Here is a 23,007-nt window from a genome sequence, read left to right on the forward strand (position 1 = left end):
GTAACACCCACATGTGACGTTGAGCCTCCATAATTGAAAGAACTGAAATCAAATAATTGATAAGTCTGGACTGGGGACAGTCAGACTTGGGAGGAAACAGCTAAATGATGCTGGATGTCCTCCAGCCAGGAAAATAGGTGACCTGTATATGGCTTGCTGCAGATTCTAATGCACATTGTAAGCTTTGATTGCCATCAAATGCAGATCAAATGTCTCTCAGTAGTGGTTCCTCCCATCCTCATAAGCAGATTAAAGGTCCCTCAGTGGTTCCTCCGAGCTCCATATGCAGATCAAAGGTCCCTCAGTTGTTCCTCTCACCATCATAAGCAGATCAAAGTTCCCTCAGTGGTTCTTCCAAGCATCATATGGAGATAAAAGTTCCCTCAGTGGTTCCTCCCATCTTTAGATCCAGATCAAAGGTCCCTCAGTGGCTCCTCCCATCATCCGATGCAAATCAAAGGTCCCTCAGTGGTTCCTCCCACCATCATAAGCAGATCAAAGGTCTCTCAGTGGTTCTTCCAAGCATCATATGCAGATAAAAGGTCCCTCAGTGGTTCCTCCCACCATCAGATACAGATCAAAGGTCGCTCAGTGGTTCCTGCTGCCACCATCAGATGCAGATCAAAGGTCCCTCAGTGGTTCCTCCCACCATCAGATGCATATCAAAGGTCTCTCAGTGGTTCTTCCAAGCATCACATGCAGATCAAAGGTCCCTCAGTGGTTCCTTCCACCATCGGATGCAGATCAAAGGTAACTTAATGGTTCCTGCCACCATCAGATGCAGATCAAAGGTCCCTCAGTGATTCCTGCCACCATCAGATGCAGATCAAAGGTCCCTCAGTGGTTCCTCCCACCATCAAATGCAGATCGAAGGTCCCTAAGCGGTTCCTGCCACCATCAGATGCAGATTAAAGGTCCCTCAGTGGTTCTTCCAAGCATCACATGCAAATCAAAGGTCCCTCAGCAGTTCCTGCCACCATCAGATGCAGATCAAAGGTCCCTTGGCGATTCCTCCCACCATCAGATGCAGAAGGTCCCTCAGCGTTTCCTCCCACCATCAGATGCAGATCAAAGGTTCCTCAGCGGTTCCTCCCACCATTATATGCAGATCAAAGGTCCTTCATTGGTTCCTTCCACCATCAGATGCAGAGCAAAGGTCCCTCAGCGGTTCCTCCCACCATCAGATGCAGATCAAAGGTCCCTCAGCGGTTCCTCCCACCATCAGATGCAGATCGAAGGTTCCTCAGCGGTTCCTCCCATCACCATATGAAGATCAAAGGTCCTTCAGTGGTTCTTCCAAGCATCATATGCAGATCAAAGGTCCCTCAGTGGTTATTCCAAGCATTATATGCAAATCAAAGGTTCCTCAGCAGTTCCTGCCACCATCAGATGCAGATCAAAGGTCCCTCAAAGGTTCCTCCCACTATCATATGCAGAAGGTCCCTCTGCGCTTCCTCTCACCATCCGATGCAGATCAAAGGTTCCTCAGCGGTTCCTCCCACCGTTATATGCAGATCAAAGGTCCTTCATTGGTTCCTTCCACCATCATATGCAGATCAAAGGTCCCTCAGTGGTTCTTCCCACTATCAGATGCAGATCAAAGGTTCCTCAGTGGTTCTTCCAAGCATCATATGTAGATAAAAGGTCCCTCAGCGGTTCCTCCCACCATCATATGTAGATCAAAGGTCCCTCAGTGGTTCTTCCAAGCATTATATGCAGATAAAAGGTCCCTCAGTAGTTCCTCCCACCATGATATGCAGATCAAAGCTCCCTCAGTGGTTCCTCCCAGTATCATATGCAGATCAAAGGTTCCTCCCACCGACCCTTATGTATCTGTTGTGTCCTGTGGTGAAATGAAGGTTAGCAGGAGGAACCATTGAGTGCAGAGGAGGACCAGGAGATCAAACACTTTGACACGATGTGGGGTGGAGGAGGTGACCTCTTTTCAATAGAGCAGCTTTCAGCCACTTGGGTAGCAGGAGAGGTAAGTATTTACTTCTTTGCCTTATAAAAAATGTTTCTAAGTGGCAGTTGCACATGGAGGAATCCCAAAATAACGTCTTCTGTCTGCCGTTTCCCCATAGCGATCTTCACCGTACTGACCACTGTGCTCAACAAGGAAGACTGGTGGAATCTCCTTCTAAAAGCCATTTACGCCCTCTGTGACCTCAGCCGGTATAAAGAAGGGGAACTGCTTGTCGATTCCTCCCTGGAATATTATTCCTTTTATGATGACCGACCGAAAAGGAAAGAGCTGGAATATTTTGGCCTCTCCACCGCTATTCTTGACAGGAATTTTCGAAAGGCGTACAACTATATAAGGTACTTAATAAATCCGATTATATTAGTAATAAATCTGTTCTTATTAAAATGATAAATGTTAGTACAATCTATAATTAGCCTCGATTTAAGCGTAAACCACCCCTTGGCGCCGACGTAACCCAAATATGCGGCCCCTCTGGATTTGGCTTTTTTTTTCCATGGGGCCGCATATTTATGTATCTCCCTTTGTGCTGGGAGAGCACCACACGAGGTCTCACCGAGAGCCCTAACAATCGGGACCCAGAATGTCCGATTCCTGGTCACCTGACCACTGTGATAGCCTCTGATTGGCTATTACAGTGATCAGTGAATGTGAAGCCTGCCCCCATTTTTTCTCTCTCTGTGAATGGAGGAGAGAGATACAGAGATACATTGTACCTTTCTCTGTCCTTGCAACAAAAAAAAAAGCGTGTAGAAAAAAAAAATAATTAAAAAAAATGTGTGTGTGTATATATATATATATTTATATAGATGTATACTTATGTATATAATGTTTTTTTTTTAGTGTGTGTGTGTGTAAGACGTAAATCTTTCCCGTAGTTAGTAGACGCGATCATTTTTGCACAATCGCTTATTGCGATTTTTTTTTTTACCAAAAATATGTAGCAGAAAGCAAATTGGGAATGTTATATAGCAGAATGTGAAAAATATATATATATATTTTAATATGTGTGTGTGTGTGTGTGTGTGTGTGTGTGTGTGTGTGTGTGTGTGTATATATATATATATATATTTTTTTTTTTCTTTTTAATTTTATATATATATATATTATTTATTTATTTATTTTGTTTTTTTAATTTTTTATATATATATATATATATATAAATAAATAAAAATCGCAGATCGCCGCCATTACTAGTAAAATAAAAAACAATAAAAATGACATAAATCTTTCCCGTAGTTAGTACACGTGATAATTTTCGCGCAAACCAATCTACCGTGTTACCATAGTTTTATTGTACTACTCTGGGAAAGAGATCAGGATTTTTTTGTTTGTACACTGCTGCATTTGTTTTCTTCTTTTGGGCTTTTCTTTTTTTTTTAAATGATTTCTTTTATTTTTATTAATTTTTTTAATTATTTCTTTTCTTTTCTTTTATTTTCTTTAATACACTGTGACCAGAGCAATACAGTGTTACCATATTTATTTTATACTACTCTGGGGAAGTGATCAGAATTTTTTTGTTTTATGCATTGCTGCATTCGTTTTCTTCTTTTGAGCTTTTTTTATTTTTTAAATAATTTCTTTTATTTTTTATTTATTTTTTTAACACACTGTGACCAGAGCAATACAGTGTTACCATAGTTATATTATACTACTCTGGGGAAGTGATCAGGATTTGTTTGTTTATACATTGCTGCATTCGTTTTCTTCTTTTCGGCTTTTTTTTATAAATGATTTATTTATTTGTTTTAACACACTGTGACCAGAGCAATACAGTTTTACCATAATTATATTGTACTACTCTGGGGAAGTGATCGGAATTTTTTTGTGTACACATTGCTGCATTTGTTTTCTTATTTTGGGCTTTTCTTTTTTTTTAAATGATTTCTTTTATTTATTTTTTTAAAATTATTTATTTATTTATTTTCTTTAACACACTGTGACCAGAGCAATACAGTGTTACCATAGTTATATTATACTACTCTGGGGAAGTGATCGGGATTTTTTTGGTTACACATTGCTGTATTCATTTTCTTCTTTTCGGCTTTTTTTTTTTTTTTTTTTTTGATGATTTATTTATTTGTTTTAACACACTGTGACCAGAGCAATACAGTTTTACCATAATTATATTGTACTACTCTGGGAAAGTGATCGGAATTTTTTTGTGTACACATTGCTGCATTAGTTTTCTTATTTTGGGCTTTTCTTTTTTTTTAAATGATTTCTTTTATTTATTTTTTAAAAATTATTTCTTTTATTTTATTTTCTTTAACACACTGTGACCAGAGCAATACAGTGTTACCATAGTTATATTATACTACTCTGGGGAAGTGATCGGGATTTTTTTGTTTACACATTGCTTCTTTCATTTTCTTCTTTTGGGCTTTTTTTAAAATGATTTCTTTTATTTTTTTTCTTTTCTTTTCTTTAACACACTGAGACCAGAGCAATGCAGTGTTACCATAGTTATATTATACTACTCTGGGGAAGTGATCAGGATTTGTTTGTTTATACATTGCTGCATTCGTTTTCTTCTTTTTGGCTTTTTTTTTTTTATAAATGATTTATTTATTTATTTATTTATTTGTTTTAACACACTGTGACCAGAGCAATACAGTTTTACCATAATTATATTGTACTACTCCGGGGAAGTGATCGGAATTTTTTTGTGTACACATTGCTGCATTCGTTTTCTTATTTGGGGCTTTTCTTTTTTTTAAATGATTTATTTATTTATTTTATTTTCTTTAACACACTGTGACCAGAGCAATACAGTGTTACCATAGTTATATTATACTACTCTGGGGAAGTGATCGGGATTTTTTTGGTTACACATTGCTGCTTTCGTTTTCTTCTTTTGGGCTTTTTTTAAAATGATTTCTTTTATTTTTATTTTCTTTTCTTTAACACACTGTGACCAGAGCAATGCAGTGTTACCATAGTTATATTATACTACTCTGGGGAAGTGATCGGGATTTTTTTGTTTACACATTGCTTCTTTCATTTTCTTCTTTTGGGCTTTTTTTAAAATGATTTCTTTTCTTTTTTTTCTTTTCTTTTCTTTAACACACTGAGACCAGAGCAATGCAGTGTTACCATAGTTATATTATACTACTCTGGGGAAGTGATCAGGATTTGTTTGTTTATACATTGCTGCATTCGTTTTCTTCTTTTCGGCTTTTTATTTTTTTTTTATAAATGATTTTATTTATTTATTTATTTATTTGTTTTAACACACTGTGACCAGAGCAATACAGTTTTACCATAATTATATTGTACTACTCTGGGAAAGTGATCAGAATTTTTTTGTGTACACATTGCTGCATTAGTTTTCTTATTTTGGGCTTTTCTTTTTTTTAAATGATTTCTTTTATTTATTTTTTAAAAATTATTTATTTTATTTTATTTTCTTTAACACACTGTGACCAGAGCAATACAGTGTTACCATAGTTATATTATACTACTCTGGGGAAGTGATCGGGATTTTTTTGTTTACACATTGCTTCTTTCATTTTTTTCTTTTGGGCTTTTTTTAAAATGATTTCTTTTCTTTTTTTTCTTTTCTTTTCTTTAACACACTGAGACCAGAGCAATGCAGTGTTACCATAGTTATATTATACTACTCTGGGGAAGTGATCAGGATTTGTTTGTTTATACATTGCTGCATTAGTTTTCTTCTTTTCGGCTTTTTTTTTTTTTATAAATGATTTATTTATTTATTTATTTGTTTTAACACACTGTGACCAGAGCAATACAGTTTTACCATAATTATATTGTACTACTCTGGGGAAGTGATCGGAATTTTTTTGTGTACACATTGCTGCATTCGTTTTCTTATTTTGGGCTTTTCTTTTTTTTAAATGATTTCTTTTATTTATTTTTTTTTAATTATTTATTTATTTATTTTCTTTTCTTTAACACACTGTGACCAGAGTAATACAGTGTTACCATAGTTATATTATACTACTCTGGGGAAGTGATCGGGATTTTTTTTGGTTACACATTGCTGCTTTCGTTTTCTTCTTTTGGGCTTTTTTTAAAATGATTTATTTTATTTTTATTTTCTTTTCTTTAACACACTGTGACCAGAGCAATGCAGTGTTACCATAGTTATATTATACTACTCTGGGGAAGTGATCAGGATTTTTTTGTTTACACATTGCTGCATTAGTTTCTTCTTTTGGGCTTTTTTTTAAATGATTTCTTTTATTTGTATTTATTTATGTTTTTAAATGATTTCTTTTATTTTTATTTATTTATTTTTTTTAACACACTGTGACCAGAGCAATACAGTGTTACCATAGTTATATTGTACTACTCTGGGAAAGTGATCAGGATTTTTTGTGTACACATTGCTGCATTAGTTTTCTTCTTCTGGACCTTTCTTTTTTTTAATGATTTATTTTATTTTTATTTATTTATTTTTTAAAATTATTTATTTTATTTTATTTTATTTTATTTTATTTTCTTTAACACACTGTGACCAGAGCAATACAATGTTACCATAGTTATATTATACTACTGGGGAAGTGATCAGGATTTTTTTGTTTACACATTGCTTCATTCATTTTCTTCTTTTGGGCTCCCCCCCCCCCTCTATTTTAACGTCTTCTTTTCCAGGCTGATGTTGATGGAGAATGTGAACAGACCTCAGCTGTGGAACGTCTTCAATCAGGTGACCATGCATTCCCAGGACGTGCGGCACCATCGCTTCTGCCTTAGGCTCATGCTTAAAAATCCCGAAAACCTGGCGCTGTGCGTCCTGAGCGGACACAACGCGTTCGTGTCTGGAAGCTTCAAACATGCGCTCGGTACGCGTATACCTTTTATATCTCTATGGATTGTGGGTGTATAGCGCCGTTCATGGAAGGAGACGGATTTCCAAGTTGGGGGTCTCCAAACTTTTCAGTAGGAGGGCTTTATATTACATCATAGTTCCCCCCCCCCCCACATCAAGGTCATTGTCGGAGTCCTACCTTACATCAGGGTCTCCATCATAGTTCTCCCTCCCCCACTACATCAAAGTCCCCATCAGAGTCCTACCTAACATTAGGGTCCCCATGAGTCCCCCCCCCCCTCCTTACATCAAGGTCCCCGTCAGAGTCCTACCTTACATAAGGGTTCCCATCATAGTCCCCCCCCCCCCGCGCTTACATCAGACCACCCCTAACATCGAAGTCCTCAGTCCTCATCAGATTCCTACCTTACATCAGGGTCCTCATCATAGCCCCCCCCCCCCCCCAGTGCTGTATTTTGGCCTAGGCCAACAAGGCCCAGGCCTAGGGCGGCACTTTGCAGTAGCGCAGCAAAAATGCTGCCCCCCTTCCACCTGAGACTCTATTGGCCACTGGTTGCTAGAGCCGCCTCTCTCATTCCCCCCTCTCTCTCACCTCCCCTCTCGCTCACTCTCATCCCCCCTCTCTCTCAAACCCCCCTCACTCTCATCCCCCCTCTCTCTCAAACCCCCCTCACTCTCTCACCCCTCCTCTCTCTCTTTCATCCTCCTCTCTTTCTCACCCCCTCTCTCTCTCTGGCCACTGGTTGCTAGAGCCGCCTCTCTCATTGCCCCCTCTCTCTCACCCCCCTCTCTTTCGCCCTCATCCCCCCTATTTCTCACCCCCCTCTCTCTCTCTCTCACCCCTCTTCTCTCTCTCTCTCTCTCTCACCCCCTCTCTCTCTCATCCCCCCTCTCGCTCTCTCATCCCCCCTCGCTCTCTCATCCCCCCATCTTGCTCTCTCATCCCCCCTCTCACTCTCTCATCCCCCCTCGCTCTCTCATCCCCCCATCTCGCTCTCTCACCCCCCCCCCCCTCTCTCACTCACCCCCCTCGCTCATCCCCCCCTCTCTCTCTCCCTCACTCACCCCCCCCCCTTGTGAGATCTCAGGAGTTAATGCTGGGACTTGTAGTCCTTCAATTTTGGAGGGAGCCACATCCGTTAGAAAAGGAGTGGGGCAAATTTATATAGGAGGGGGAGGGGGGTGCCCAATATTAGTTTTGCCTAGGGCAGCACAAAACCAAAATAAACCACTGGCCCCCCAACTCCCGCTTACATCAAGCCCCCCCATCAGAGACCCCCCCTAACAGCAAAGTCCTCATCAGATTCCTACCTTACATCAGGGTCCCCATCAGAGTCCCCCCCTCCCCTCTTTACAGCAAGCCCCCTTGTCAGAGACTCCCCCAACATCAAAGTCCTCAGTCCTCATCAGATTCCTAGCTTACATCAGGGTCCCCATCATAGTTCCCCCCGCTTACATCAAGCCCCCCTGTCAGAGACCCCCCCCAACAAAGTCCTCATCAGATTCCTACCTTATGTCAGGGTCCCTATCAGAGGTAGGATTCATCATTTTATAATTTTTTATTTTATTTATTTATTTATTTATTTATTTCAAGGAAATGGTTTTAAATAAAACATTCAGCATGCAGTTGTTTATTTTTTAATTTTATAATTTTATTTTTTATCCCTGATGCAGCTCAGTACGTTCAAGCCTTCCGAATGAAATCAGACGATCCAATGCACAGTCTCTGTATCGGGTTAACTTTTGTACATATGGCATCGCAAAAGTTTGTGTTGAAAAGACACGCCCTCCTTGTTCAGGTATTTTTTCTTTTCTTTTTTCCAATAAAACACTTGGCAGAAGCAGGCATGGAATCTTAGGAGAAACTGTAATTTCAAAAACACATCATTTTTTTTTTTTTTTTAACTCATCTTCTGGGATACTGAACGACTCTGCAGATCTTTTTTTTTTTTTTTTTTAACTTTGCCTTTTCTTTCTCTGTGCTGTGAAGTCTCCTAGGAGAGGTCCAGGCCAGTGTAAATGTTGAATTGTACTCTTTTACATACATATGATTTTTTTATTTATTTTATTTATTTTATTTTATTTATTTTTAACTATTGTATTTTATTTTTATTTATTTTATTTTTATTTTATTTATTTTTAACTATTGTTAACCAGCCATTCCCGGGTCCCGATCATTAGAACGGGGCCCGGGGGCTCTCGGTGAGACCCCCAGTCTCTATGCTGGGAACGACCCATTAGGTTCCCAGCACAAAGGGAGGTAAGAAAATATGGGGCCCCACGGCGTGAAAGGGTCAACAATGGTTTCCTTCTTGGCAACCTCCCATAAATGAACATTTAGGAGGAATCTACACGCCCATAAAGAAAAAAGTCTATGACAAAGTTTATACAGGGTGACCAAAACCAAAGCAGCGCCTCCTAGTGCATTATTTTGTGTACTAACACATTTGTTGGCTGACATTGGGATAACCAAACATAACCAGTTCTGGACCGGAAGGATTCCCCCCCCCCCCTTAATGACCAGGCCATTTTTTGCGACTCGGCACTGCGTTATTTTAACTGACAATTGCGCGGTCGCGCGACGCTGTACCCAAATAAAATTGATGTCCTTTTTTCCCCACAAATAGAGCTTCCTTTTGGTGGTATTTGATGCAATTTTTATTTTTTGCGCTATAAACAAAAAAATAGTGACGATTCTGAAAAAAAAATAAAATAATTTTTCACATTCTGCTATATAACATTCCCAAAAAAAAATATGTAAAAATCAAAATTTTTTAACATTTTAGGCCAATTTGTTTTCTGCTACATATTTTTGGTAAATAAAAAAATGGCATTAAGCGTATTTTGATTGTTTTGCGTAAAAGTTATCGTGTCTACAAACTACGGGAAAGATTTATGTCATTTTTATTTAATTTTTTTTTACTAGTAATGGCGGCGATCTGCGATTTTAAGCGGGACTGCGACATTGCGGCGGACAGATCGGACCCCTAACTGACATTTTTGACACTTTTGGGGGACCAGTGACATTACTACAGTAATCAGTGCTAAAAATATGCTCTGTCACTGTACTAACGACACTGGCAGGGAAGGGGTTAACCTAGGGGTGATCAAAGGGTTAAATGTGAGCCTAGAGGGTGTTTTCTAACTGCATGGGGGATTGACTTGTGAAATGACCATAGAGACCTGTGTTCCTATATAGAAGGATCACAGGCGCTCTGTGACCATTCCAGGGAGAAGAACGGTCAGATGTGATTACAACAGCCGACCATTCTTCTCCCTTAGCGGGGAGCGATCGCGGGTGTCAGACGGCAATCGGAGCCGCCTGCTCCGTGCATTGGAGTCCCTGCTGCCTAGAGGGGGCGGGAGCGTGCCACCGACACCACATGCACTCCAGTCACATAGTACTACATGACTGGACGCAGCTGAACCACTCTGCCGCAGTAAAAAGCCAGTGGGCGGACTGTAAGTGGTTAACCCTACACTCCCCTTCATATGCACCCTACCCCCCCTTTAACCCTACACATCCCTTCATAAACAAGGTGCCCCCCTTTAACCCTACACACCCCTTCTTGTACACTGCCCCTCCCACCCTTCCTGCACACACTGCCCTTCTTTAATGCTACACCCCCTTCCTGCACACACTGCCCCTCTTTAACCCTACACCCCCATTCCTATACACACTGCCCCCCTTTAACCCTAAACCCCCTTCATATACACACTGTCCCCCCTTTAACCCTAAACCCCCTTCATATACACACTGTCCCCCCTTTAACCCTGCACACCCCTTCATATACAAAGTGCCCCTCTCTCTAGAGGTGACATCCACTGGGGATGAGGAGGTGACAGGAGAAGAATGTGTCACCTCCATGGCTGCACCCCAGGTGGCAGTGCGCCCTAGGCGGCCGCCTAGTTTGCCTAGTGGTAGCACCGGCCCTGCCTCCTTACATCAGGATCTCCATCAGAGTTCCCCCTTACTTTAGGATCTTCATCAGAGTTCTCTCTTACATCAGGATCTCCATCAGAATTCCTCCTTACATCAGGATCTCCATCAGAGTTCCCCCTTGCATCAGGATCTCCGTCAGAGTTCCCCCTTGCATCAGGATCTCCGTCAGAGTTCCCCCTTACATCAGGATCTCCGTCAGAGTTCCCCCTTACATCAGGATCTCCGTCAGAGTTCCCCCTTACATCAGGATCTCCATCAGAGTTCCCCCTTACATCAGGATCTCTGTCAGAGTTCCCCCTTACATCAGGTTCTCTGTCAGAGTTCCCCCTTACATCAGGATCCTCATTAGAGTCCTCTTTTACATAAGGGTGCCCATCAGAGTTCCCCCTTACATCAGGATCTTCATCAGAGTTCCCCCTTACATCAGGATCCTCATTAGAGTCCTCTTTTACATAAGGGTGCCCATCAGAGTTCCCCCTTACATCAGGATATTCATCAGAGTTCCCCCTTACATCAGGATCCTCATTAGAGTCCTCTTTTACATAAGGGTGCCCATCAGATTTCCTTCTTACATCGGGGTCCTCCCTACATCAGGGTGCCCATCTGAGTTCCTCTTACATCAGACTCCCTTCTTACATTCTTACATAAAGGTCCCCCCTTCATCATTGTCCCTCCTTACATCAGGATCTCCCTCCGAGTCCCCCCTTACATCAGGATCCCCATGAAAGTCCTCTTTTACATCAGGGTGCCCATCAGATTTCCTCCTTACATTGGGGCCCCCCCTTACATCAGGGTCCCTATCAAAGTCCTATTTTACATCAGGATTCCCTTCAGAGTCCCCCTTATCTTAGATTCCCTCCTTACATCAGGGGCTCCCTCAGAGTTCCTCCTTACATTACAGTCTTTTTTTAGAGAGAATCTGAGCACTCCTCCCCCTTACATCAGGGTTCCCATCTGAGTCCTTGCTTATATAAGTGTCCCCATCAGAGCCTGCCCTTACCTTAGTGACTCCATCAGAGGGTCCCCCCCGACCCCCCCCCCCCCCAATTCCTTACTCTGTGTACATTAGGACATGCCAATGACCCTAGCTGCAAGCCGAAAAAAATTCAGTAGTGGGGCCATGGTTTTGAGACCCCTATTATAGAATAATAACTATTGTCATAAAATGAGGTCAATGATAGTGTGAAAATTAGTTTTTGAACTTGAAAAATGATATTGTTTTCTTGGTTTATCTGGCTTTTTAGGGATTCTCCTTTCTGAATCATTATCTGGACTTGCGTGGCCCTTGCCAGGAAACCTATTATAATATTGGCCGTGCCCTGCACCAGATGGGCCTGACGTACCTTGCTATTCATTACTACCAGCAAGCACTGGAGCTTCCACCACTTCAGCTAGAGGTACAATAATAAATGTATGCGGTGTAATCCCATAAACATATTATCATCATGTATTGGCCTTTGCCCGTACAATACCACAGTGGACCATTGAGTGCCACCACTATATTTTAGATGATTTCTCAGTGCTCGAAAAAGTCAACCCTTGGAGGTCATACCTAATCCACAGTTTTTAAAAAAATAAATTGGGACAGTACACAGCAAACAGGTATTTTGGCTTCCAAAGCGAACACGTAACGGGTTTCGGCTTCCAAAGCTTCCAGAGCTTTACTCGTAGCTCTCTTCAATCTAACACATAACGGGTTTCGGCTTCCAGAGCTTTACTCATAGCTCTCTTCAATCTAACACGTAATGGGTTTCGGCTTCCAAAGCTTCCAGAGCTTTACTCTTAGCTCTCTTCAATCTAACACGTAACGGGTTTCGGCTTCCAGAGCTTTACTCATAGCTCTCTTCAGTCTAAAACGTAATGGGTTTCGGCTTCCAGAGCTTTACTCATAGCTCTCTTCAATCTAACACGTAACAGGTTTCGGCTTCCAGAGCTTTACTCATAGCTCTCTTCAATCTAACACGTAATGGGTTTCGGCTTCCAGAGCTTCCAGAGCTTTACTCATAGCTCTCTTCAATCTAACACGTAACGGGTTTCGGCTTCCAGAGCTTCCAGAGCTTTACTCATAGCTCTCTTCAATCTAACACGTAATTTGGTTCGGCTTCCAAAGCTTCCAGAGCTTTACTCATAGCTCTCTTCAATCTAAAACGTAATGGGTTTAGGCTTTAAAAGCTTCCAGAGCTTTACTCATAGCTCTCTTCAATCTAACACGTAATGGGTTTCGGCTTCCAGAGCTTTACTCATAGCTCTCTTCAATCTAACACGTACTGGGTTTCGGCTTCCAGAGCTTTACTCATAGCTCTCTTCATTCGAACACGTAACGGGTTTCGGCTTCCAGAGCTTTACTCATAGCTCTCTTCAATCGAACACGTAACGGGTTTCGGCTTCCAGAGCTTTACTCATAGCTCTCTTCAATCTAACACGTAACGGGTTTCGGCTTCCAGAGCTTTACTCGTAGCTCTCTTCAATCGAACACGTAACGGGTTTCGGCTTCCAGAGCTTTACTCATAGCTCTCTTCAATCTAACACGTAACGGGTTTCGGCTTCCAGAGCTTTACTCTTTAATGCAACAACTATACTTTTGGGTAACATGCCTAAATGGGTAGTCGGCATTGTCCAGAGTTAGCAAGAAACATGACAGCACTGAGGGTTCTCCAAAAAGTTTCTTAGAGTTTGGGAATAAATAAGCTCCACCTGTTATAAGATATACACTCACCGGACACTTTATTAGGTACACCTTTCTAGTACCGGGTTGGATCTCCTTTTGCCTTCAGAACTGCCTTCATTCTTTGTGGCATAGATTTACCAAGGTGTTAGAAACATTCCTCAGAAAGTTTGGTCCATATTGACATGATGGCATCATGCAGTTGCTGCAGATTTATCGACTGCACATCCCTAATGCCAATCTACCACATCCCAATGATGTTCTATTAGATGAGATGTGGTAAGTGTGGAGGCCATTGGAGTACAGTGACTGGATCTGGTGAGTGTGGAGGCCATTGGAGTACAGTGACCGGATCTGGTGAGTGTGGAGGCCATTGAAGTACAGTGACCTGATCTGGTGAGTGTGGAGGCCATTGGAGTACAGTGACCTGATCTGGTGAGTGTGGAGGCCAGTGGAGTACAGTGACCTGATCTGGTGAGCGTGGAGGACATTGGAGTACAGTGACCTGATCTGGTGAGTGTGGAGGCCATTGGAGTACAGTGACCGGATCTGGTGAGTGTGGAGGCCATTGGAGTACAGTGACCGGATCTGGTGAGTGTAGAGGCCATTGGAGTACAGTGACCTGATCTGGTGAGTGTGGAGGCCAGTGGAGTACAGTGACCTGATCTGGTGAGTGTGGAGACTATTGGAGTACAGTGACCGGATCTGTTAAGTGTGGAGGACATTGGAGTACAGTGACCGGATCTGGTGAGTGTGGAGGCCATTGAAGTACAGTGACCTGATCTGGTGAGTGTGGAGGCCATTGGAGTACAGTGACCGGATCTGGTGAGTGTGGAGGCCATTGGAGTACAGTGACCTGATCTGGTGAGTGTGGAGGCCAGTGGAGTACAGTGACCTGATCTGGTGAGTGTGGAGGCCATTGGAGTACAGTGACCGGATCTGGTGAGTGTGGAGGCCATTGGAGTACAGTGACCGGATCTGGTGAGTGTAGAGGCCATTGGAGTACAGTGACCTCATTGTCATGTTGAAGAAAACAGTGGTGAGATAATTGGAGCTTTGTGACATGGTGCATTATCCTGCTGGAAGAAGCCATCAGAAGATGGGGACACTGTAGTCCTAAAGAGATGGACATGGTCAGCAACAATACTCAGGTAGGCCGTGGCGTTTAAACGATACAACTGGTATTAAGGGGCCCAAAGTGTGTCAAGAAAATTTCCTCGGCACCATTACCTTGCCTGGTAACCCTTCTCTATGGAATCCTACAGAGAAGCACTCCCCTTAAACATTATTTAAATGTTACACCACTAGCCTGAACCATTGATAGAAGGCAGAATGGATCCATGCTGTCATGTTTACACCAAATTCTGACCCTACCATCTGAATGTCGCAGCTGAAATCGAGACTCACCAGACCAGGCAATGTTTTTCCAATCTTCTCTTGTCCAATTTTGGGGAGCCTGTGGCAATTGTAGCCTCGGTTTCCTGTTCTTAGCTGACAGGAGTGGCTCCCGGTGTGGTCTTCTGCTGCTGTAGGCTATCTGCTTCAAGGTTGGATGTGTTGTGCGATCAGAGATGGTATTCTGCATACCGTGGATGTTATGATTGGTTTTTGAGTTACTGTTGCCTTTCTATCATCTGGAACCAGTCTGCCCATTCTTCTCTGACATCAAGGCATTTTCCTCCACACAATTGCGCCTCATTCTCTGTAAACCCGAGAGATGGTTGTGCCTGAAAATCCCAGAAATACTCAGACCAGCCCGTCTGGCACCAACAACCATGCCGCATTCAAAGTCACTTAAATCCTCTTTCTTCCCCATTCTGATGCTCGGTTCGACCTTCAGCAAGTCGTCTTCACCACGCCTAGATGCCCAAATGCATTGAGCTGCTGCCGTGTGATTGGCTGATAAGCAATTTGGGTTACCAAACAATTGAGCAGGTGTACCTAAAAAAGTGGCCGATGAGTGTATATATTTATGATATCTGTACGCTATAAGCAAATGCAAACGTGTAACAATAAATAAAAACTTTTTTCTCTTGCGTCCTCCGACAGTCGCCGCCCACTCATACAGTCTTCACCAATGGGGTATTGACTTCATCTCCACAGGAGTAACTAGGCACAAGACTTGTTAAAAACAAATCATTTACATAGACACACCCATGGGGGCTGTCCCACTGGTCCAATACCCCCTGCATCAGCCATCCCAACTCAGTTTGTCTTCTGCCTAGTTAAGGAGTAAGATAGGCTTCCCTGTGCTGGGGCTTCAGTCTCAGCCTTTTTTATGATTTTATTTGCTGCAAATGTATGTTTTCTTTGCACTACTAGCTGTTTATTTTGTCAGCGTTAGTTAGTCGGATCTTCGGATGAAGACAGCGTTTTGCGGAGCTCGGAGTCGGACTGGTCATCCTGGTTTTCCAGGACAGAGGGCCTGATGTAATCCCAGCCCGCCATCGAGCGTTTAGCAGGCTATGTGTTCGCCCTGGCCTCGCAAACGACCCATCCCTGTCCTCAGGGATGTGGCTACCTCGCCTGGACGTCTCACCCACGGTTCTCCGCGCACTGTTAGCGTCCTGCGTTTGTGGCTGACGGCACCCGCGCCATCTGAGGGTGGGCGGTTTCCCGTCCATGAGAGGCACCCCACGCCATTGAGTACAGGTAAGTACATTCTGTGTCGGGCCTCTGTCTGGGGCTCGCAGTCCTGTGTGTCTGTGCTATCCCCTCATGTCTGTGCATTTTTGGGCTCCTTGATCCCGGTCCCTGCGGGGGTTTTTTTCTCACAGCAAGTGCGCTGTGTGGGTCTGTGGGGTTCCCTCTCCTGTATCACTTTAGGGTGCTGTTTGGAGGAACAGACACGTGTGGCGACCACTGCGGGGTTAAACACCGCCGGTCCGCCATTTTAGGTGTGGGCAGCATGTCTGGCTTCACTGTGGGCGCTTATCAGCATGAATGTAGTGTGTTTTTGGCGCCTTGCGGCGCCATCTTGTGTCTGGCAAAACGTTAGTTCCGAGCACATGTCGGCGGCCATTTTACCGAAGCCTCCCATTACTTTCTATGGGCAACTATTTTTCCTTGGCCTGCAGTCTCAGTTTCAGTCTCTTGCGGTGACATCACTTCCTCCTTCTGCTCAGAGGAGATCGGCTGCGGTGGTAACACTTTGTGGGGGTCTGTCTGCTGTCCTTTTTGTGTGTAGAAATCCTTCTGGCTATCAGTTTATCCTGCTCAGGGGTCTGTTTGTCACAGTCTTGTAGCGGTGGGCTGCGGGGGTCCGCGGCGCATTTAAAGGGCCAGTACCTTTTTAAATAAAAAAAAAAAAAACAATAAAGAGAAATATTTTTTACCATGGAATCTCAGGACAGCAAATTTCCCTCAGCCTTAGTGGGGGATTCGGGTTCCTCTGAATCCTCGGCTCTGACTGCATTGTCTGCTGCAGTGGCGACTTTGGTGTCCAAAGTGGATATTCTGATGACTGAACGTGCTGACAGAAAAAGGCCTAGTTTTTCCTTGTCTTCTGATTCTGAATCTGACATGGTTGCCGTAGGTGGCGTGTCCCTTGAAGGGGAGGCGGAGGTTTCAGGGGTGGATGATTCCCCCCCTGGGACGGCCGAGGACCGCGTAGCTATGGATGCGCTGATTCTTGCCATTAAGGAAACACTACATTTGGAGGATGAGCCCAATCCTTCGGGAATTGTGTCCTCTTTTGGTACACACAGGACCCGCAAGGCGGTGCAGGTGTTCCCTTGCCCCGCGGAGTTTCAAACTACTGGGAATGAGCAATGGCGTCATTTGAAACGCACCTTCGTGGTGCCTAAGAAGTTTCAACTCCTTTATCCCTTTGCGTCTCCTACGGATTCGCGCTGGTGTGTGGCTCCTACTGTGGATCACACTGTGGCCAGATTAAACAAGGCCACTCTGGTACCCACCGAAGATTCTCCAGTGTTTAGGGATCCTACGGATAGTAGGATGGAATCCCTTGCCCGCCATGCCTACATGGTGGCGGGTTCCCTGCTAAAGCCTATTTTCGCCTCTGTCATGGCAACTCAGGCTGTGGCGGATTGGACTAAGGTGCTAAGACGCACCCTCGTGGATGAGGTCAGGGCCCTCAGGGACAACGAGTCCTCGTCGTTTAGGACCTGTATGTGGTCCCTGGGGTTGATGGTGTCAGCCTTCGAGGCGATACCATTTGCACAGTTTCACACGCGGTCTCTCCAAGCGGAGATATTGGCCAGATGGGACAGGCTTCCTCAGTCCTTGGACCTGAGGGTGTCTCTGAGTCAACAGACCAGATTGGATCTTTTGTGGTGGCTCCAGTCTCCGGCCGTGGCGGAAGGGAAATCCTTCCGGCCGTTGTTGTGGACAGTGCTTACCACGGATGCCAGCCTGTTGGGCTGGGGTGGAATAATGGGCAACCTGTCTGCCCAGGGCACTTGGTCGGTTGAGGAATCCTCACTCCCCATAAACATATTGGAATTGAGAGCGATCAGGCTGTGCCTTCTCCATTGGTCGGATCGTCTCCAGGGCCGTCCTATTCAGGTGCAGACAGACAATGCCACTGCGGTGGCTTACATCAATCACCAAGGGGGTCCAGGAGTGCCCGGGCGGCCCAGGAAGTGACCAGAATTCTGTCTGGGGCCGAGATTCATGTCCCGGCAATATCGGCAGTTCACATCCCGGGTGTGGAGAATTGGCAGGCCGATTATCTGAGCCGCCAGACCTTGGACCAGGGGAAATGGTCCCTGCACCCGGAGGTATTTTGAATGCTGTGTGCGAAATGGGGATCCCCGGATGTGGATCTGTTCGTGTCTCGGCTAAACAACAAGGTGGAAAGGTTCGTGGCAAGAACGCGCGATCCTCGGGCAGACGCCTCGGATGCGCTGGTGGTGCCTTGGCATCAGTATCATCTGATATACGCCTTTCCTCCGATTCAGTTGTTGTCCAGGTTCCTTCGCAGGTTGGCCTCGGAACCAACATTGGTGATTCTGGTGGCGCCGGACTGGCCACGCCGGTCCTGGTACGCGGACATCGTTCACCTGGCCGTCGAACCTCCATGGGCCGATTTTCCATCCTGCTTTACAGTCGCTGGCTTTAACGGCATGGCTGTTGAAAGCCAGGTCCTGAGAGACAGGAGTCTTTCCTCAGAGGTCATTCCTACCTTACTCAAGGCTAGAAAAGCCTCATCTGGTAAGATTTATTACCGAACATGGAAAGCTTATTTTGCCTGGTGTGAGTCCAGGGGCTTCTCTCCTCGTTCATACTCGTTGGCGAGGGTGTTGGCTTTCCTTCAGTCTGGCGTGGACCAGCACCTTGCGATGACCACGATTAAGGGCCAGGTATCTGCTCTGGCTGTCCTTTTCCAGCGCCCCTTGGCGTCTAATTCTTTGATTCGCACCTTCATTCAAGGTGTGCGTCATTTGGCCCCTCCTCGAAGGGTGCCCTTACCTCCATGGGACTTGAACTTGGTTCTGTCCGTGTTACAACGTTCCCCATTTGAAAACATCAGGAAAATCTCGTTGCCTCGTTGCTGTCTAAAAAGGTTGCCTTTATTGTGGCGATCACTTCTGCTCGCAGAGTGTCGGAATTGGCGGCTTTGTCTTGCCGCTCCCCTTACCTGGTGGTTCATAGGGATAAGGTGGTTTTGTGACCTAGCCAGTCCTTTCTTCCAAAGGTGGTCTCTGATTTTCACATTAATGAGGACATTGTTTTGCCTTCGCACTGTGCGAATCCTAAGCATCCTAAGGAGGTTACTTTGCATACCTTGGATGTTGTCAGGGCGATCAGGGTTTACCTGTCGTCAACTGAATCCTTTCGGAAATCGGATTCTCTTTTTGTCCTTCCTGAGGGACCTCAGAAGTGTATGGCTGCTCCTGCGGCGACCATTTTGAAATGGATCAGACAGACAATTGCACAGGCCTATTTATTAAAGGAACGGGTTCCGCCCTTCCCTGTCAGGGCGCACTCTACCAGAGCGGTGAGTACGTCCTGGGCCCTCCGGCATCAGGCTTCGGTGGCTCAGGTGTGCAAGGCTGCAACTTGGTCGTCTGTGCACACCTTTTCCAAATTCTACAAAATTGATGTTCTGGCATCAGCTGATGCCTCCTTTGGCCGCAAAGTTCTCTGTGCAGTAGTACCGTGAGGGGACCCTGGTTTTCTTGCGGGTCCCTGGCTGTTGGGGTTGTTTATCCCCTTGGTTATTTGCTTTCCTGGGTTGTTGCTCTTGTTGAGCCTTTTTTTTGTTACCCAGAGGGTTACCTTTCTAGTCATGTAAGGTTCCTTTCTCTGATGTGGGTACTGCGTTGCCTTTCTGACGGTTGCGCTCCCACCCCTCATGTCTACACTGCTTTGGGATGTCCCCATTAGTGAAGACTGTATGAGTGGGCGGCGACTGTTGGAGGACGTAAGAGAAAACGGAATTTTTGTAAAATCTTACCATAAAATTCCTTTCTCTGAGTCCTCCGACAGTCGCCGCCCCAGCCCCTCTATTGGGGTTCTTATAGACTTAACTGCTTGCTACCACACTGAGTTGGGATTGCTGATGCATGGGGGGTATTGGACCAGTGGGACAGCCCCCATAGGTGTGTCTATGTAAATGCTTTGTTTTTTAACAAGTCTTGTGCCTAGTTACTCCTGTGGAGATGAAGTCAATACCCCATTAGTGAAGACTGTATGAGTTGGCGGCGACTGTCGGAGGCTCCGAGAAAGGAATTTTACGGTAAGATTTTTTGTTTTCTTTTTTTTCTTTTCTGTTAATGAAAACTAACACTTATGTGGATGAGCATAGAAGGGGGGACGGTAAAAAAAAATTCCAAGTGGTCCATCAAGTCTACCTTTTTTTTTTTATATTCTTTATATTTTTAAACAAAGTCAAAGAGTACAAGTCAATGTTTGTCCCAAGCATGTGTGAATCCACTTACTATTGATTGACTCCTCTACCTCTGCTGGAAGTCTATTCCAAGCTTCGGCTTTCCAGCTAGCTCTTAGCCAATGAGGCCAGATGTTCCTACAGCTTGGAGCTCAGCCAGATGTTTCCTTCCTGTGTAAGTGGCAGCCATTGAGGCAGAACTATGCATTGTTGTCTAAAATTATCCCAGTCAATTATATATTATTATATTTTATATTCTACCTTTTTTAGGGGATTAATGATGATCAAGTGGACCTCAGGAGAGATATTGCCTTTAATCTTTCTCTCATTTACCAGAGCAGTGGCAACACAGAAATGGCTCGAAGGCTTTTGTATACTCATTGTACCATATAGTGTGTCTTTTTTTTTATTTTTTTATTTATGGTATGGAAATAAATCTTTTTGTATATAAAAATGTAAATTGTGTGCATGTGTGTTTGTTGAGTGATAGATATGCTAAAGTCGCTAGCAAGCTTGCTTCTACATTAGGGTCAATTAGACACTAACTAGTCCTAAATTGCGACTGATGAAGAACCGCAATATAATTTGATTTATTTATTAGAGGTACTTCTATAGTGCTGTCACTTTACAGAGCGCTTTACATATTTTTATTATACATTCACATCAGTCCCTGCTGCCCTCAAGGAGCTTACAATCTCAGGTCCCTAACACACATTTATACCTACACATACTAGGGTCAATTTGGACAGAGGACAATTAACCTACCAGCATGTCTTTGGAGTGTGGGAGAAAGCCGGAGTAACCAGAAGAAACCAACGCAGGCCTGGGGAGAACATGCAAACTCCAGGCAGGTAGCCAGACACCCAAGGAAGGAGTAGTATTGGGTAGTTGAAGGATGATCTTAAGCTAGACCATGATCCTTGTTCCCGTGTATCCTGATCCTGCATTTACTCTGACTTACCTACTTGGCTTGCCCCTGGACTTCCCTTTGCTTGACTCCTGGTTGTGACTTCCGCTTGTTGAAGGCCCTTGTTTCCACCATTTATGGCTCTGGCTTGGCTTCTGACTTCTCCATCATCTCCAACTATACTGGCCACCTGTGCATGACCTTGCCTTGGCTCCAGACAACGTCTTACTTATCCGCATCCTATTGCTTATCTGTGCATGACCTGGCCTTGGCTCCAGACAATGTCTCTCTTATTCGTATCCTATTGATCACCTGTGCATGACCTCGGCTTGGCTCCAGACAACGTCTCTCTTATCAGCATCCTATTGCTCACCTGTGCATGACCCCAGCTTGGCTCCAGACAACGTCTCTCTTATGCACATCCTGTTCCTCGGTTTGGCTGCAGACCTCTCTCTTATCCACAACCTATTGCTCACCTGTGCATGACCTCGGCTTGGCTCCAGACAATGTCTCTCTTATTCGTATCCTATTGATCACCTGTGCATGACCTCGGCTTGGCTCCAGATAACGTCTCTCTTATCCGCATCCTATTGCTCACCTGTGCATGACCTCGGCTTGGCTCCAGATAATGTCTCTCTTATCCGCATCCTATTGCTCACCTGTGCATGACCCCAGCTTGGCTCCAGACAATGTCTCTCTTATCCGCATCCTATTGCTTCCTGTGCATGACCTCAGCTTGGCTCCAGACAACGTCTCTTATCTGAATCCTATTGCTCACCTTTGTATGGCCTTGCCTTGGCTCCAGACAGTGTCTCTTATTCGCATCCTATTGCTGACATGTGCATGACCTCAGCATGGCTCCAGACAACCTCCTTCTAATCCATATCCTATTGCTTACCTGTGCATAACCTGGCCTTGGCTCCAGACAATGTCTCTTATTTGTATCCTATTGATCACCTGTGCATGACCTTGGCTTGGCTCCAGACAACGTCTCTCTTATCCGCGTCTAGTTGCTTACCTTTATTTGACCTTGGTTTGGCTCCAGACAACGTCTCTCTTATCCACATCCTGTTGCTCACCTGTGCATGACCCCAGCTTTGCTCCAGACAATGTCTCTCTTATCCGCATCCTATTGCTTCCTGTGCATGACCTCAGCTTGGCTCCAGACAACATCTCTCTTATCCGCATCCTATTGCTCACCTGTGTATGGCCTTGCCTTGGCTCCATACAACCTCTTTCTTATCGATATCCTATTGCTTACCTGTGGATAACCTCGGCTTTGCTCCAGACAGCGTCTCTCTTATTCACATCCTATTGCTTAGTGTGCATGACCTAGACTTGGCTCCAGACAACGTCTCTCTTATCTGCATCCTTTATATGGCCTTGCCTTGGCTCCAGACAATTTCTCCCTTGTCCACATCCTATTGCTCACCTGTGCATGACCTCCCCTTGGCTCAAGACAACATCGCTCTTATTTGCAGCTCTAGACAATGTCTCTCTCTTATCCACATCCTATTGCTTAGTGTGCATGACCTAGACTTGGCTCCAGACAACGTCTCTCTTATCTGCATCCTGTGTATGGCCTTTCCTTGGCTCCAGACAATTTCTCCCTTGTCCACATCCTATTGCTCACCTGTTCATGACCTCCCCTTGGCTCAAGACAACATCTCTCTTATTTGCAGCTCTAGACAACGTCTCTCTCTTATCCACATCCGATTGCTTAGTGTGCATGACCTAGACTTGGCTCCAGACGTCGTCTCTCTTATCTGCATCCTATTGCTCACCTGTGTATGGCCTTGCCTTGGCTCCAGACAATTTCTCCCTTGTCCACATCCTATTGCTCACCCGTGCATG

At 44.6% G+C, this 23,007-nt stretch overlaps 1 protein-coding gene and 1 long non-coding RNA gene across 2 annotated transcripts in view; one reads left to right on the forward strand and one right to left on the reverse strand.

Moving 5' to 3' along the window:
• Nucleotides 1–20,706, forward strand: part of GTF3C3 (general transcription factor IIIC subunit 3) — a 106,611-nt gene extending 85,905 nt beyond the window's left edge. The window contains exons 14-18 of the mRNA XM_082263797.1: nt 2,085–2,322; nt 6,608–6,798; nt 8,460–8,584; nt 11,973–12,125; nt 20,517–20,706. Of these exons, the coding sequence (XP_082119923.1) occupies nt 2,085–2,322; nt 6,608–6,798; nt 8,460–8,584; nt 11,973–12,125; nt 20,517–20,639 (830 nt within the window). The 3' untranslated portion in view covers nt 20,640–20,706. The remainder of the gene's footprint in view (nt 1–2,084; nt 2,323–6,607; nt 6,799–8,459; nt 8,585–11,972; nt 12,126–20,516) is intronic.
• Nucleotides 20,707–21,472: 766 nt separating this feature from the next.
• On the reverse strand, nt 21,473–21,961 carry LOC309560258. The gene is made up of 3 exons (XR_014225502.1): nt 21,905–21,961; nt 21,619–21,846; nt 21,473–21,515 (listed from the first exon to the last, which is right to left on the reverse strand). It is a non-coding gene; the product is annotated as an uncharacterized lncRNA (long non-coding RNA).
• Between the last annotated feature and the right edge of the window lie 1,046 nt (nt 21,962–23,007).

This window comes from Pelophylax lessonae, assembly GCF_965119305.1.
Source record: "Pelophylax lessonae genome assembly, chromosome: 7".
Lineage (NCBI taxonomy): Eukaryota > Metazoa > Chordata > Amphibia > Anura > Ranidae > Pelophylax > Pelophylax lessonae.